At 40.2% G+C, this 14,926-nt stretch overlaps 1 protein-coding gene across 2 annotated transcripts; it reads left to right on the top strand.

Moving 5' to 3' along the window:
• The first annotated feature begins 623 nt into the window (after positions 1 to 623).
• Positions 624 to 4,682, top strand: LOC121579516 (LRRN4 C-terminal-like protein). 2 transcript variants are annotated; one of them, XM_041894160.2, is made up of 3 exons: positions 624 to 815; positions 1,352 to 1,386; positions 3,355 to 4,682. In XM_041894160.2, exon 3 carries the CDS (start codon positions 3,360 to 3,362, stop codon positions 4,098 to 4,100), a length of 741 nt encoding a protein of 246 aa, XP_041750094.2. In that variant the 5' UTR covers positions 624 to 815; positions 1,352 to 1,386; positions 3,355 to 3,359; the 3' UTR covers positions 4,101 to 4,682. The 2 variants fall into 2 exon arrangements, with proteins under 2 accessions (XP_041750094.2, XP_041750093.2); XM_041894159.2 differs by lacking the exon at positions 1,352 to 1,386 and having other exon boundaries at positions 626 to 815.
• Positions 4,683 to 14,926: the final 10,244 nt, after the last annotated feature.

The following is a 14,926-nucleotide window of genomic DNA, read 5'->3' as shown; positions in this document are numbered from 1 at the left end:
TACACTCAACCTGATTTGCTATTCTATCTTATCCTTCTCTTGGTCCAGCTTGTGCAACTGTTTCAAAGTGGTGCTTTCTTTTGACAGTTAAGCTCAGCCTCTCTCTTCAGTGTAAATAAATAACAATTCTATTCTGTTGAGCTTTGATTCAGAGCAGCAGGTGGGCGAGTCCAGTCAAGTTATTTGGTGATCTGACCTCATTCAAACCCTGAACACTTGCCTCCTCTATGTTTGATGACAGCATGTGCATGTAGAGCATTCTTAACCAACCAGTGTGTGGGACAGTCATACAGCCAGTAAAGGGTGAGAAGGAGAGGTGAGCCATTGAGCGGAAGGGTTGGGAGGCACTGGCGCGTGTCTGAGGGTGAGAGATGTGTGTGAATCAGCCTGGGCAGCAGACAGAATCAGCCCCAACCATTCACTGTGCTCCTGCCCTGACAGGCAGAAAGAGCCTTATTAATGAACAGCACGTCAATGGAATGTAACAGGAGTTAATGTGGTTTGCAGCTGACTGTGCTGGTAGTTACCTCACATATAGGGGCAGCAAACTAGAGGCACACAAACACATTGCCAAACCACCATGGAAACGAGAGAGAGGTGGAGAGGGAAGAGAGGGATAATGATAGAGCAAACGGGGGGCAGAGAAAGCAGAGAAGGCTGGATGGGGGAGGGAGAAAAGAAGGAGGTGATTTTTTGGGGAGTTAGGAAGAATGTATAAAAGGAGAGAGAGGGGGAGAGAGTGAATGAACAGGAAGAGGGAGAAGAAACATTGGAGGCAAGATTTCGAAAGCTATAAAGGACGATCGAAAAATCAGGTAAACTGATATTTTTATAAATTTTAATCAATCTAAAATTATTGTCTAGTCCTTTTGTCTACAGCTTTTTTAAGTCTATTGACACACATCTAACTCTGTAACTACTGGCATACAGTTGTGTTGGGTTGGGTCGTCTCTCTCTCTCTCACTGTTACCTACGGTTGTTTGGTGTGTTCTGCTTGCTGTTAGATTAGTATGTTTATTAATCCATACTTGTTTATTTAGGGCATCTGTCAGGTAGATATATTTGTATAGAATCATGGGGAGATCGCACTGGCAACTCTGCTGTAAGTGGAAGCAGCTGACAGGGCTGTTCTGGGTGCTGGGTGTGTAAAGCCTGGCTCGAACCCAATGTGCAATAGTCTGCAATTCAGATTTATTCCTCAGTGCTTGATAATGTTCACAAATGTTAAACATAACTGTGCAGCTGTGTATGCAGAACTTTTGTATGGTCATATGATAAACATTAATCTAAAGGATCATGAATAACATAACATTTGATGTTACAATTTCTGCCTTTTTCCCCATTCATGTAGGCCGGTGATTTATTGTGGGATTGGGTCCGTTTTTTGTGAGTGTGTTTTTTTTATTTTACAAAGCCTTGGGTTTCAGATTAGCATATTGTTGTTTTAAATCCCAAATGATGGTGGTGCCAGTAACCACTTCTACACAGTACAGTCAACATTTAAGTCATTTAGCAGACAAGAACAATTAGAGTTAAGTGCCTTGCTCAAGGGCACATCGACAGATTTATTACCTAGCCGGCTCTGGGATTCGAACCAGCAGCCTTTTCGTTACTGGCCCAACTCTCTTAACCGCTAGGCTGCCTGCCGCACTGTGTCAACCACACTGGTCTGATTTATAAAAAGGGTTGAGGGAAATAAATGATAATGCACGATATCCCATGCAGCACGTGAAATCAAGCATTCTTCACAAATTTAAGAATAACAACACAATTTGAATATATACACTACCTTTCAAAAGTTTGGGGTCACTTAGAAATATCCTTGTTTTCAAAAGAAAAGCAATTTTTTTGTCCATTAAAATAACATCAAATTGATCAGAAATACAGTGTAGACATTGTTAATGTTGTAAATGGCTATTGTAGCTGGAAACGGCTGATTTTTTATGGAATATCTACATAGGCGTACAGAAGCCCATTATCAGCAACCATCAGTCCTGTGTTCCAATGGCACGTTGTGTTTGCTAATCCAAGTTTATCATTTTAAAAGGCTAATTGATCATTAGAAAACCCTTTTGCAATTATGTTAGCACAGCTGAAAACTGTTGTGCTGATTAAAGAAGCAATAAAACTGGCCTTCTTGAGACTAGTTGAGTATCTGGAGCATCAGCAATTGTAGGTTTGATTACAGGCTCAAAATGGCCAGAAACAAATAACTTTATTCTGAAACTCATCAGTCTATTCTTGTTCTGAGAAAAGAAGGCTATTTCATGCGAGAAATTGCCAAGAAACTGAAGATCTCGTACAACGCTGTGTACTACTCCCTTCACAGAACAGCGCAAACTAGCTCTAACCAGAATAGAAAGAGGAGTGGGAGGCCCCGGTGCACAACTGAGCAAGAGGACAAATACATTAGAGTGTCTAGTTTGAGAAAGAGATGCCTCACAGGTCCTCAACTGGCAGCTTCATTAAATAGTACCCGCAAAACACCAGTCTCAATGTCAACAGTGAAGAGGCGACTCCGGGATGCTGACCTTCTAGGCAGAGTTGCAAAGAAGAAGCCATATCTCAGACTGCCCATCTTAATCTTTTATTTTTATTGGCCAGTCTGAGAGATGGCTTTTTCTTTGCAACTCTGCCTAGAAACTCTAATGTATTTGTCCTCTTGCTCAGTTGTCACCGGGGCCTCCCACTCCTCTTTCTATTCTGGTTAGAGCCAGTTTGCGCTGTTCTGTGAAGGGAGTAGTACACAGCGTTGTACGAGATCTTCAATTTCTTGGCAATTTCTTGCATGGAATAGCCTTCATTTCTCAGAACAAGAATAGACTGACGAGTTTCAGAAGAAAGTAATTTGTTTCTGGCCATTTTGAGCCTGTAATCGAACCCACAATTGCTGATGCTCCAGATACTCAACTAGTCTCAAGAAGGCCAGTTTTATTGCTTCTTTAATCAGCACAACAGTTTTCTAATTGCAAAAGGGTTTTCTAATGATCAATTAGCCTTTTAAATGATAAACTTGGATTAGCAAACACAACGTGCCATTGGAACACAGGACTGATGGTTGCTGATAATGGGCCTCTGAACGCCTATGTAGATATTCCATAAAAAATCAGCCGTTTCCAGCTACAATTGCCATTTACAACATTAACAATGTCTACACTGTATTTCTGATCAATTAGATGTTATTTTAATGGACAAAAAAATTGCTTTTCTTTTGGAAACAAGGACATTTCGAAGTGACCCCAAACTTATGAACGGTAGTGTACATACAGATGTATGTCTCCAACCAAATACCTTTCATAAGCAGATCATTTGTCAAACCCTCTCTAATGGAATGTTATTTTCTATCATCTTCAGATGCTATGTCCGCCAATAAGGATTGTCCACCTCCGCTCATAATCCTCTTACTGGCCCTTCTTAATGGCTCCTCCTCCTTTGCCGTACCTTCTGACGTCTCAGGGACCAACCACACAGCCACCCTGCCTCTGAGGCCACGCGGACACATGTACAACCAGTTGGAGTTCAGCGATTACTACGATGAGTTTACTGATCCACCCAGTCAACCCCCGCCTGCCCCCTCACAGGCCACCAATCCTCAGCCCTGTGACTATGACCCCTGTCGGGAGCTACAGCCTCCCTGTGCCCAGCTGGCAGCCTCCAGCGGCTGCCTGTGTCCAGGGGTGAGTGGGCCCCATGTGGCCCCAGAGGCTCCCTACCTGAAGAGACTGTCTATGGAGGATGCAGCAGTGGTGGTTCAGTGGTGTGCACCATTGTCTTTCGTGACCCATTACGAGGTGGTGGTGGGTGCGCTAGAGCCCTTGGTGTTTGGTGAAGACCAGAGAAGTGGTACTGTTAAGGAGGTGGGGCAGGGGGCAGAGGTGTGTGTGGTGGCGGTGAATAATGCAGGAGTCAGCAAGCGTCAGAGGGGGTCCTGTACGATGTACGAGCCCCCTGGGGACAGCAGTGTGGCCCTCAAAGCAGGGCTGATTGGAGGGGCCCTGGGGCTCCTGCTGCTCCTCTCACTGGCTTTCCTGCTCTGGAGGCACAGGGCTAGGAGAAAAGCAGATGCCAGGATCACCCAGGCCACAGATGAAACACTATGAGAGGACTGGGGGGAGGCTATGGTAGAGGCTGACTCAGGGGTGGCTATCCAGAGCCCTTATCCACAAAGCATCTCAGAATAGAAAATTGGTCGTAAGTGCTGAGAATAGAGACATTTCATTCCTACACTTATAGGTAAAAATAAAAACTATGCATGAAGGCTGTTTAGTCATAAGTGTCACACCAAGTTGACAGATATTTAGGACATCTCATGAGCTGTCCTAACCAGTTAATAGTTACAAGCAGATGTCTTGATAATAGAAAAATGCAGCGAGTCAGTGGTTCCTGTGCCACATGCAATTACTTTGGAGTTGTTAAAATAATGTTTTGATATTTCTATATGATCAAAACATAAATAATCTAGACCTACATGCAACAGTATCTGTTGCGCTTTTGACAATGATTTCACGAGGCCTATTTCACAAATACTTAGGCTAATAAATAAACACGTTTTTATTTCGATTATTTAATTACCTACATCGTGTTATTTCAAGTTATCCATTTGGAGAGCAACATCACCTTGTTCTACTAAGCTAACATACGGAATTGTTTTAAGATGGTCGTACCATGGATCATTTATTTGATTTAGAATTTTAGGACTCCTTTAGGTATAAAACAAATACATATATACAAATTATTTGATAAAATATTGAATTTGGCCTTTACTACTCTAGCCCATAGAAAGGCATTGAATAACACATTCATAAATGGCAAGAAAGACAGTCAAAAAATATATCAAAAGGAATAAGGTTTTGAAGTGTCTGTCGTATATCTAGGAGATATAAGAAAGCTCAGGAAATACACTACATGACCAGAAGTATGTGGACACCTGCTCGTCGAACATCTCATTCCAAAATCATGGCCATTAATATGGAGTTGGTCCCCCCTTTGCTGCTATAACAGCCTCCACTCTTCCGGGAAGGCTTTCCACTAGATGTTGGAACATTGCTGCAGGGACTTGCTTCCATTCAGCCACAAGAGCATTAGTGAGGTCGGGCACTGATGTTGGGCGATTAGGCCTGGCTCGCAGTAGGCGTTCCAAATCATCCCAAAGGTGTTCGATGGGGTTGAGGTCAGGGCTCTGTGCAGGCCAGTCAAGTTCTTCCACACTGATCTCGACAAACCATTTCTGTATGGACCTCACTTTGTGCACGGAGGCATTGTCATGCTGAAACAGGAAAGGGCCTTCCCCAAACTGTAGCCACAAAGTTGGAAGCACAGAATCGTCTAGAATGTCATTGTATATGCTGTAGTGTTAAGATTTCCCTTCACTGGAACTAAGGGGTCTAGCCTGAACCATGAAAATGAACCCCAGACCATTATTCCTCCTCAACCAAACTTTACAGTTGGCACTATACATTCGGGCAGGTAGCGTTCTCCTGGCATCCACCAAACCCAGATTTGTCCGTCAGACTGCCAGATGGTGAAGTGTGATGATCCTTCCAGAGGCAGTTTGGAACTCGGTAGTGAATGTTGCAACCGAGGACAGACGATTTTTACGCGCTACGCGCTTCAGCACTCGGCGATCCCGTTCTGTGAACTTGTGTGGCCTACCACTTGGCAGGTGAGCCATTGTTGCTCCTAGATGTTTCCACTTCACAATAACAACACTTACAGTTGGCAGAAATTTGACTAACTGATTTGTTGGAAAGGTGGCATCCTATGACGGTGCCACACTGAAAGTCACTGAGCTCTTCAGTAAGGCCATTCTACTGCCAATGTTTGTCTATGGAGATTGCATGGCTGTGTGCTCAATTGTATACACCTCTCAGCAACGGGTGTGGCTGAAAAAGCCGAATCCACTAATTTGAAGGGGTGTCCACATACTTTTGTATATATAGTGTATTTTAGTTTTTTTGTACACATATTTAACCCCTCGTTTTTTGTTGGCACAAAACTACCTCCATACTTCCATTCATTTATATAGGTTACATGACACTTCTGGGGGTCATAGAGCGAAGCGGAGGACACCATCTTCTCCCCTTTCCACAGTGGAGTCATATTCGTTTGTAGCCTAAATGGTTCAGATGCTACAGACATAAGTTACCGACTTCAGACATGATGGTTTGGGATGTCCTGTGCAGCTTGTGGGGGTTGTAGGGTAAAATGGAGAACACAATGTTGTTTGTGAGAGGCTCATCTTTCCATTGAGTGGTTATATTAGTTAGTAGACCGTTCGGACACTACAGATGTTTTCGTGAGAAGACCGATTTTCAGGATGTCTCCTGGTCTGACAAACAGTGCTGTACACTACCGGTCAAAAGTTTTAGAACACTTACTCATTCAAGGGTTTTTCTTTATTTTTACTATTTTCTACATTGTAGAATAATAGTGAAGACATCAAAACTATGAAATAACACATATGGAATCATGTAGTAACCAAAAAAGTGTTAAACAAATCAAAATATATTTTATATTTGAGATTCTTCAAATAGCCATCCTTTGCCTTGGTGACAGCTTAGCACACTCTTGGCATTCTCTCAACCAGCTTCATGGGGTAGTCACCTGGAATGCATTTCAATTAACAGGTGTGCCTTCTTAAAAGTTAATTTGTGGAATTTATTTCCTTCTTAATGCGTTTAAGCCAATCAGTTGTGTTGTGACAAGATAGAAGATATACAGAAGATTGTCCTATTTGGTAAAAGACCAAGTCCATATTATGTCAAGAACAGCTCAAATAAGCAAAGAGAAATGACAGTCCATCATTACTGAAGACATTACCTCCTGGAGCTCAGTTGGTAGAGCATGGCGCTTGCAACGCCAGGGTTGTGGGTTCGATTCCCACGGGGGGCCAGTATGAAAAATGTTTGCAATCACTAAAACTGTAAGTCGCTCTGGATAAGAGCATCCGCTAAATGACTTAAATGTAATGAAGGTCAGTCAATACGGAACATTTCAAGAACTATGAACGTTTCTTCAAGTGCAGTCGCAAAACCCATCAAGCGCTATGATGAAACTGGCTCTCATGAGGACTGCCACAGGAATGGAAGACCCAGAGTTACCTCTGCTGCAGAGGATAAGTTCATTAGAGTTACCAGCCTCAGAAATTGAAGCGCAAATAAATGCTTCACAGAGTTCCAGTAACAGACACATCTCAACATCAACTGTTCAGAGGAGACTGTGTGAATCAGGCCTTCATGGCTGCAAATAAACCACTACTAAAGGATACCAATGAGAAGAGACTTGCTTGGGCCAAGAAACATGAGCAATGGACATTAGACCGGTGGAGTCCAAATTTGAGATTTTTGGTTCCAACCGGCATGTCTTTCTGAGACGCGGTGTGGGTGAACGGATGATCTCCGCATGTGTGGTTCCCACCATAAAGCATGGAGGAGGAGGTGTTATGGTGTGGGGGTGCTTTGCTGGTGACACTGTCTGTGATTTATTTAGAATTCTAGGCACACTTAACCAGCATGGCTACCACAGCATTCTGCAACGATATGCCATCCCATCTGGTTTTAGCTTAGTGGGACTATCATTTGTTTTCGAAACAGGACAATGACCCAACACACCTCCAGGCTGTGTAAGGGCTCTTTTACCAAGAAGGAGAGTGATGGAGTGCTGCATCAGATGACCTGGCCTCCACAATCTCCCAACCTCAACCAAATTTAGATGGTTTGGGATGAGTCGGACGGCAGAGTGAAGGAAAAGCAGCTAACAAGTGCTCAGCATATGTGGGAAATCCTTCAAGGCTGTTGGAAAAGCATTCCAGGTGAAGCTGGTTGAGAGAATGCCAAGAGTGTGCAAAGCTGTCATCAAGGCAAAGGGTGGCTACTTTGAAGAATCTCAAAAAATTTGTTATTTCATAGTAGTGATGTCTTCACTATTATTATACAATGTAGAAAATAGTAAAAAAATTAAGAAAAACCCTTGAATGAGTAGGTGTTCTAAAACTTTTGACCGGTAGTGTATATTATTATTATTATTATTATTATTATTATTTATTTGTTTATTTTTCGTTGTTGGTCATAAAAGACTAAAAACAGATCCAAGTGATTTTAATTTTGGAAATATGTTCAAGAATTCCAAATATTAATCACAAAAATCACATAAAGGCTTCATAATTCTTAAAGGTCATGTTAACTGACTGCTACTATCTCACAGAACAAAACTTATAAGATCTCCTAAGCCTGTGTTAACCTCAGACCTTATTTTCTGCATTTATTCCAAAACCCTATTCAGTCCCCATTCACTTTTATGGAGCGATGTAAGTGCCAACAGAAATTGTATTTGAATTTTATAATTTATAATTTGTGTTTGGATATTTTGGAATTTGAATGTAATCTTTTTGAATTTGTAATGCATAAATTGAATCATTAAATTCCTAAATTGACCTTGTATTTCATTATTTGAAACTGAATTGAATGAATATTGCATTAAGTTTTAAAAATCTATTTAAATGTAATTCAATATTCAAATTCAATATTTTTATATTCAGTTTCAATATGGTAGATATCGCATTCATTTTCTGTGTATCAAGTTTACAAACTTTCATTTCAAGTTTACCGAAGTTTCATATATTACATTTCTCAGATGCATTCAGATTCAGTTTTCAAATTCAGTTTTCAAATTCAGTTTTCAAATTCAGTTTTCAAATTCAGTTTTCAAATTCAGTTTCTAAATTCAGTTTTTAAATTCAGTTTCTAAATTCAGATTCCAAACTGCTCTCAACAACATATGGGTACTTTGACAGCAGGTAGCTTAGTGGTTAAGAGAGTTGTGTAAAATGTAAATGTAAAAATGTGCCAGTAACCGAAAAATCTGTCGATGTGCCCTTGAGCAAGGCACTTAACCCAATTGCTCCTGTAAGTCCCTCTGGATAAGAGCGTCTGCTAAATGACTAAAAATAAAATTAAAATAAAAAAATAAAAAATAAAGAACAATGATACATCTAACTCCCTTCCAGCCAATCGCAAAGTAAAACAGGCTACCACCTGACCTCATTAATGGCTGTTGCGTTGACTGTCTTTGCTGGCAGAATAAGCAAGAGACAGTAGTGATCGCTGAGCAGTCATATTAACTAACTCTTGTAAGAAAGGAGTCGTCTTTGATATTACACCTGATCAAGCAGAATGTGGCGCAATGCCACTGTACCACCACTGTCAATGGTAAGTTTTAACCATCTGTCATACTTTGATCACTCGCGACGCTAATTAGTGGAATGCAGGATAGGGGGTAACGTCAGCTAGAATGGGTAAAAAAAAAAGACGAAAAAAAGCTTGCGATCGCGTTGCTAATTCAGCTGCTTGTCAACTGAAATGTAAACTGTTGGGATAACTAATTTAAACTGTTACACGTTATTTGATGTTTAATTTTATTTAATCAGAGCAACCAAAACGGCACAAAACAGGCTTCTTAGACAGATTCAGGTTGGATATTCGACGGATATCTGCCTGTAGTTTTCCTTACGTCCACCAATAGCAGTTAGGGATATTTCAATAGCTCTTTAACCATTACTCCTAAAACTTTCAAAACTGGTTCTAGCTAACCTGATAGCAGAGACACATTGCACACACTTTTTTTATTTTTAGATTTACATCTCGCACTACTTTAAATTTTTTATTTAAATTTTTGAAATTCAATAACGCCTTGGTCATGTGACCCACACACCTCAAACAAGGTTCATAATGTACACTCAGTGGGCCTACACATTGCACACCCTTTTGCATCTCATGAGATTTTTAAGATAATTTTTAAAAGTTTCACATTTCAATAGCTCTTCAGTCATATGACCTACAACCCTCAAACTACTTTCAGAATATCCACCGAGTAGCCTTATATGTAGTAGAACGTCCATTTTCATCTCATGCGATTTTACATTAATTTTCAATGTTTTTCAATGTTTCAAATTTCAATAGCTCTCTGGTCATGTGACCTACAATGCTCAAACTGCTGTCAGAATATCCACTGACAAGCCTTATATATTGCACACCATTTTGTTCATTCATTTTCATCTCATGCGATTTTACGTGAATTTTTCAAACATTAAAATTTCAATAGCTTCTAGGTCGTCACCTACTGATCCTCAAACAAACTTCAGAATGTCCACAGACTAGCCTTATAAATTGCACACTCTTGTTTGTGTACTGTAATATCACGCGGTGTTACATACACTACCTTTCAAAAGTTTGGGGTCACTTAGAAATGTTATTGTTTTCGAAAGAAAAGCAATTTTTTAGTCCATTAAAATTATATCAAATTGATCAGAAATACAGTGTAGACATTGTTAATGTTGTAAATGGCTATTGTAGCTGGAAACGGCTGATTTTTAATGGAATATCTACATAGGCGTACAGAGGCCCATTTTCAGCAACCATCAGTCCTGTATTCCAATGGCACGTTGTTGCTAATCCATGTTTATCATTTTAAAAGGCTAATTGATCATTAGAAAACCATTTTGCAATTATGTTAGCACAGCTGAAAACGGTTGTGCTGATTAAAGAAGCAATAAAAACTGGCCTTCTTGAGACTAGTTGAGTATCTGGAGCATCAGCAATTGTGGGTTCGATTACAGGCTCAAAATGGCCAGAAACAAATAACTTTCTTCTGAAACTCGTCAGTCTATTCTTGTTCTGAGAAATGAAGGCTATTCCATGCGAAAAAAAAAAAAAAAAAACAGAAGATCTCATACAACGCTGTGTACTACTCCCTTCACAGAACAGCGCAAACTGTCTCTAACCAGAATAGAAAGAGGAGTGGGAGGCCCCGGTGCACAACTGAGCAAGAGGGCAAATACTTTAGTGTCTAGTTTGAGAAACAGGCACCTCACAGGTCCTCAACTGGCAGCTTCATTAAATAGTACCCACAAAACACCAGTCTCAACGTCAACAGTGAAGAGGCGACTCTGGGATGCTGACCATCTAGGCAGAGTTGCAAAGAAAAAGCCATATCTCAGACTGCCCATCTTAGTCTTTTCTTTTTATTGGCCAGTCTGAGATATGGCTTTTTCTTTGCAACTCTTCATAGAAGGTCAGCATCCCGGAGTCACCTCTTCACTGTTGATGTTGAGACTGGTGTTTTGCGGGTTTACAGAGAAATAGCATTGTATTTGGTCAAACACCATTTTTTCCAACAGTTTGCTAAGAGCTGGCAGCAAGCTTATAGGTCTGCTGTTTGAACCAGTAAAGGCCGCTTTACCATTCTTGGGTAGCGGAATTACTTTGGCTTCCCTCCAGGTCTGAGGACAAAGACTTTCCTCTAGGCTCAGATAAAGATATGACAGATAGGAGTGGCTATAGAGTCAGCTACCATCCTCAGTAGCTTTCCATCTAAGTTGTCAATGCCAGGAGGTTTGTTATTATTGATCGATAAGAATACTTTTTCCACCTCTCCCACACTAACTTTACAAAATTCAAACTTGCAATGCTTTTCTTTCATTATTTGTTTTTTTATTCATGAATACGATGGCTCACTGTTCATTGTTGGCATTTCCTGCCTAAGTTTGCCCACTTTGCCAGTGAAGCAATCATTAAAATAATTGGCAACATCAAATGGTTTTGTGATGAATAAGCCATCTGATTCGATGAAAGATGGAGTTAAATTTGTCTTTCTGCCCATAATTTCATTTAAAGTACTCCAAAGCTCCTTATTAATCACATCAGACCAACAAATATATTTTACATCAATCACATTTCAGTCACAGCAAAATATTTTGTATGATCTCTTATACACTATTTTAGGCCCAGTTGTTTGAACTTTGGCTTTCCTGGATATAGCCACTATATTGTGATCACTGCATCCAATGGGTACTGATACAGCTTTAGAACAAAGTTCTACAGTATTAGTGAAAATATGATCGATACATGTGGATGATCTTGTTCCTGTAGTGTTTTTAAACACCCTGGTAGGTTGATTAATAACCTGAACCAGATTACAGGCACTGGTTACAGTAAGAAGCTTCCTCTTGAGCGGACAGCTTGATGAAAACCAGTCAATATTCAGGGCCCCAAGAAAGTAGACCTCTCTGTTTACATCACATACACTATCAAGCATTTCACACATATTATTTAGATACTGACTGTTCGCACTTGGTGGCCTATAGCAACACCCCAAAAGAAAAGGCTTTAGATGTGGCAAGTGAACCTGCAACCACAACACTTCAATAACACTTGACATAAGATCTTCTCTAAGTATTACAGGGATATGGCTTTGAATATATACAGCAACACCTCCCCCATAAGCATTTCTGTCTCTTCTATAGATGTTATATTCTTGTATTGCTACTGCTGTATCATCAAATGAATTATCTAAGTGAGTCTCAGAAATGGCTAATATATGAATGTTATCTTATGTTAGCAAGTTATTGATTGCATGAACCTTATTTCTAAGGCTACATAAATTAATATGGGCTATTTTCGGCCCTTTTCCTAGGTAGCTTATCAGAGATAGACATATGGAAAAGAGCAAACAAAGCAAGAAAAAATATTTAATTAATCAATTGGTGTGAGTGTGTGCTGCGGGGTTGAAGCTATGAACCCAAAGGCTTGGCTCTCTCTTCCCTTCCAGGCTTCTGGGAGGGAGGGTGGACAATGAGCCTGTCATAGCAGATGTAAGCAATGTCCCCACGCGCTCTGGCAGCTTTCATGGCTGGGATAAGTTCTTTCCTCTTCTGGCGCACAGCTTCAGGATAGTCCTCGTTGAGAAAGATATACGTTCCTCTCAAATTGTTTTATCTTTCCAGAACAGCTACCTTGTCCTTGGTGGCCAGATAATCAATGAATTAAAATGGAATATTGACACATTAAACAGAAATTGTAGACCTTTAATCTTTTACGTCATTTAGCAGACGCTCTTATCCAGAGCGACTTACAGTTAGTGAGTGCATACATTTTTATACTGGCCCCCCGTGGGAAACGAACCCACAACCCTGGCGTTGCAAGCACCATGCTCTACCAACTGAGCTACAGGGGACTTTTCAACATGTCAACAGACACTTTACTTCAAATAAGTACAAAACATTTCACAGTGTAACTTTCTCTTTATCCCTGGTTGATGTACATTTCAGAGCCTCTTCAGTGTGGATGGGGTATAGCATACATTTTCAACAACAAAGACAGTACTTCCAGTTTGTGTTCTTCACTCTGTTGAACTCTTTTGTACTCATCCCTAGGCACAGCACATGGAACCACCGTTGGCATGCAAAACATTCAATCTAAACAGAAGAAAGCGTAACACATTTTAAATAATATCAAATATCAATGCAGTATGACGAATTAGCCATCTATTGTGTTATATCATACATTGTCTTACATGCCGTCACTGTTGTCAAAAGATTATAAACATGTTAAATAAAGTTACTAACCCAGTCAGTTTTTGGGCCACATCCAGGTTCTTTATCAGTGGCACACATGAAGCAGTTGTTGGCTTTGTTGAACTCTGAAATCATAGGCATGAACTGAACATATGGTTGTCCCCCACAACTACATAAAAATAAAGAATTGACATTTACTTTGAATGAAATGTCATTACATACCAGACATTTTTAGTATATCCTCAGCCATTTATTTTCACAGTTGCTCCATGTGTTTTTGTGAAGGTTCTATATCCATTTGGGAGGGGATGTTGGGAAAGTTCTGTGCAACTTCCTTGGCCATCTACACCAAAAACTAAAATAGAGTTTTTGACCTAATTGTCACATAACAGCTAACCATTCATTATTGAAAATATAACCATCAAACCTGTATTACAAAGACCCCACAGCTGAAGGTGTCCTGCTGCATGGTGGGAGTTATTTCCCCTCCTTTCCACTTTATGTCCTCCCAGTAGTCTTTTCCATGCCAGGATCTTCTCATTTTGAAGTATTCTCTTTTTTATGTAAACATAATGGAATTCTGATTAGTTATAGGCAAATGAATACACAGGCCAAAACTGTATGCTGTTTTCCTTATCAGCATAATTTAGTAGAGGTAATTTCCTTTATGCCCCATTCTACACACAGCCTAAATTATAGGCACTGAACCATTTAAATGTTTAGTCATTTAGCAGACGCTCTTATCCAGAGCGACTTACAGTTAGTGAGTGCACACATTATTTTATTTATTTATTCATACTGGCCCCCCGTGGGAATCGAACCCACAACCCTGGCGTTGCAAACACCATGCTCTACCAACTGAGCTACATCCCTGAATTTACAGGGTAATAATAAAAGTAGCATATAGGATCCAACCCTATCACAGAGTGAATAAATGTAGAGCGTTTGTAGACTTTAAGAAAAAAATATTAAGTGACAATTTCATCAGAACGTGTTTAAAGAAAGTCATTTCACAAAGATCACAGATGACAGTGCCCACCAAGTCTATGACAATAGATAATTAATTGTAAGCACCAATTTAAAGTGTGTTTTGTCAAAATAAGATCTGAACATAATACTTATATTTGTCATAGCAATTTATGATATATGCAGTTGATGAATATTCCATGTACCAACACTACATGTAGGATGGACATAAGACATTCCCACATACAGTATGGACATACAAAGAGGCTCTTTTCAGCTACGTTTTTACCACTCAAAATCCAGAACGGATATGACAATGGGGCCAGCACAGGACCTAATAAACCTTTACAACAATCTACTTTTTGATCTTCTTGACTTCTTATCTGGTAAACTGCTACTGTGTGTCAAGAAAGGAGCCCCAATTAGGGGTTAGTGTACTCCAGTAAAAAAGGGCTGGTTTAGATTAGAAACTATTGCCCCGGGTCCCCGTTCATAGGGGCATGAGAGACTAGTCAGTAGTCGAATTGAGTTGGCACTTTATTGGTCCAAACACACACAAACCCAAAAGGTTGAGGTCACTCATGGACAGTAATTAGTGAACTATGTTTTTTC

This window comes from Coregonus clupeaformis, chromosome 13, assembly GCF_020615455.1.
Source record: "Coregonus clupeaformis isolate EN_2021a chromosome 13, ASM2061545v1, whole genome shotgun sequence".
Lineage (NCBI taxonomy): Eukaryota > Metazoa > Chordata > Actinopteri > Salmoniformes > Salmonidae > Coregonus > Coregonus clupeaformis.
This window is presented reverse-complemented; position numbering and strand designations above follow the sequence as displayed.

Bases quoted from the DNA above. Each gene is read 5' to 3' on its own strand.
- LOC121579516 (XM_041894160.2), top strand. From the start codon at position 3,360: ATGTCCGCCAATAAGGATTGTCCACCTCCGCTCATAATCCTCTTACTG.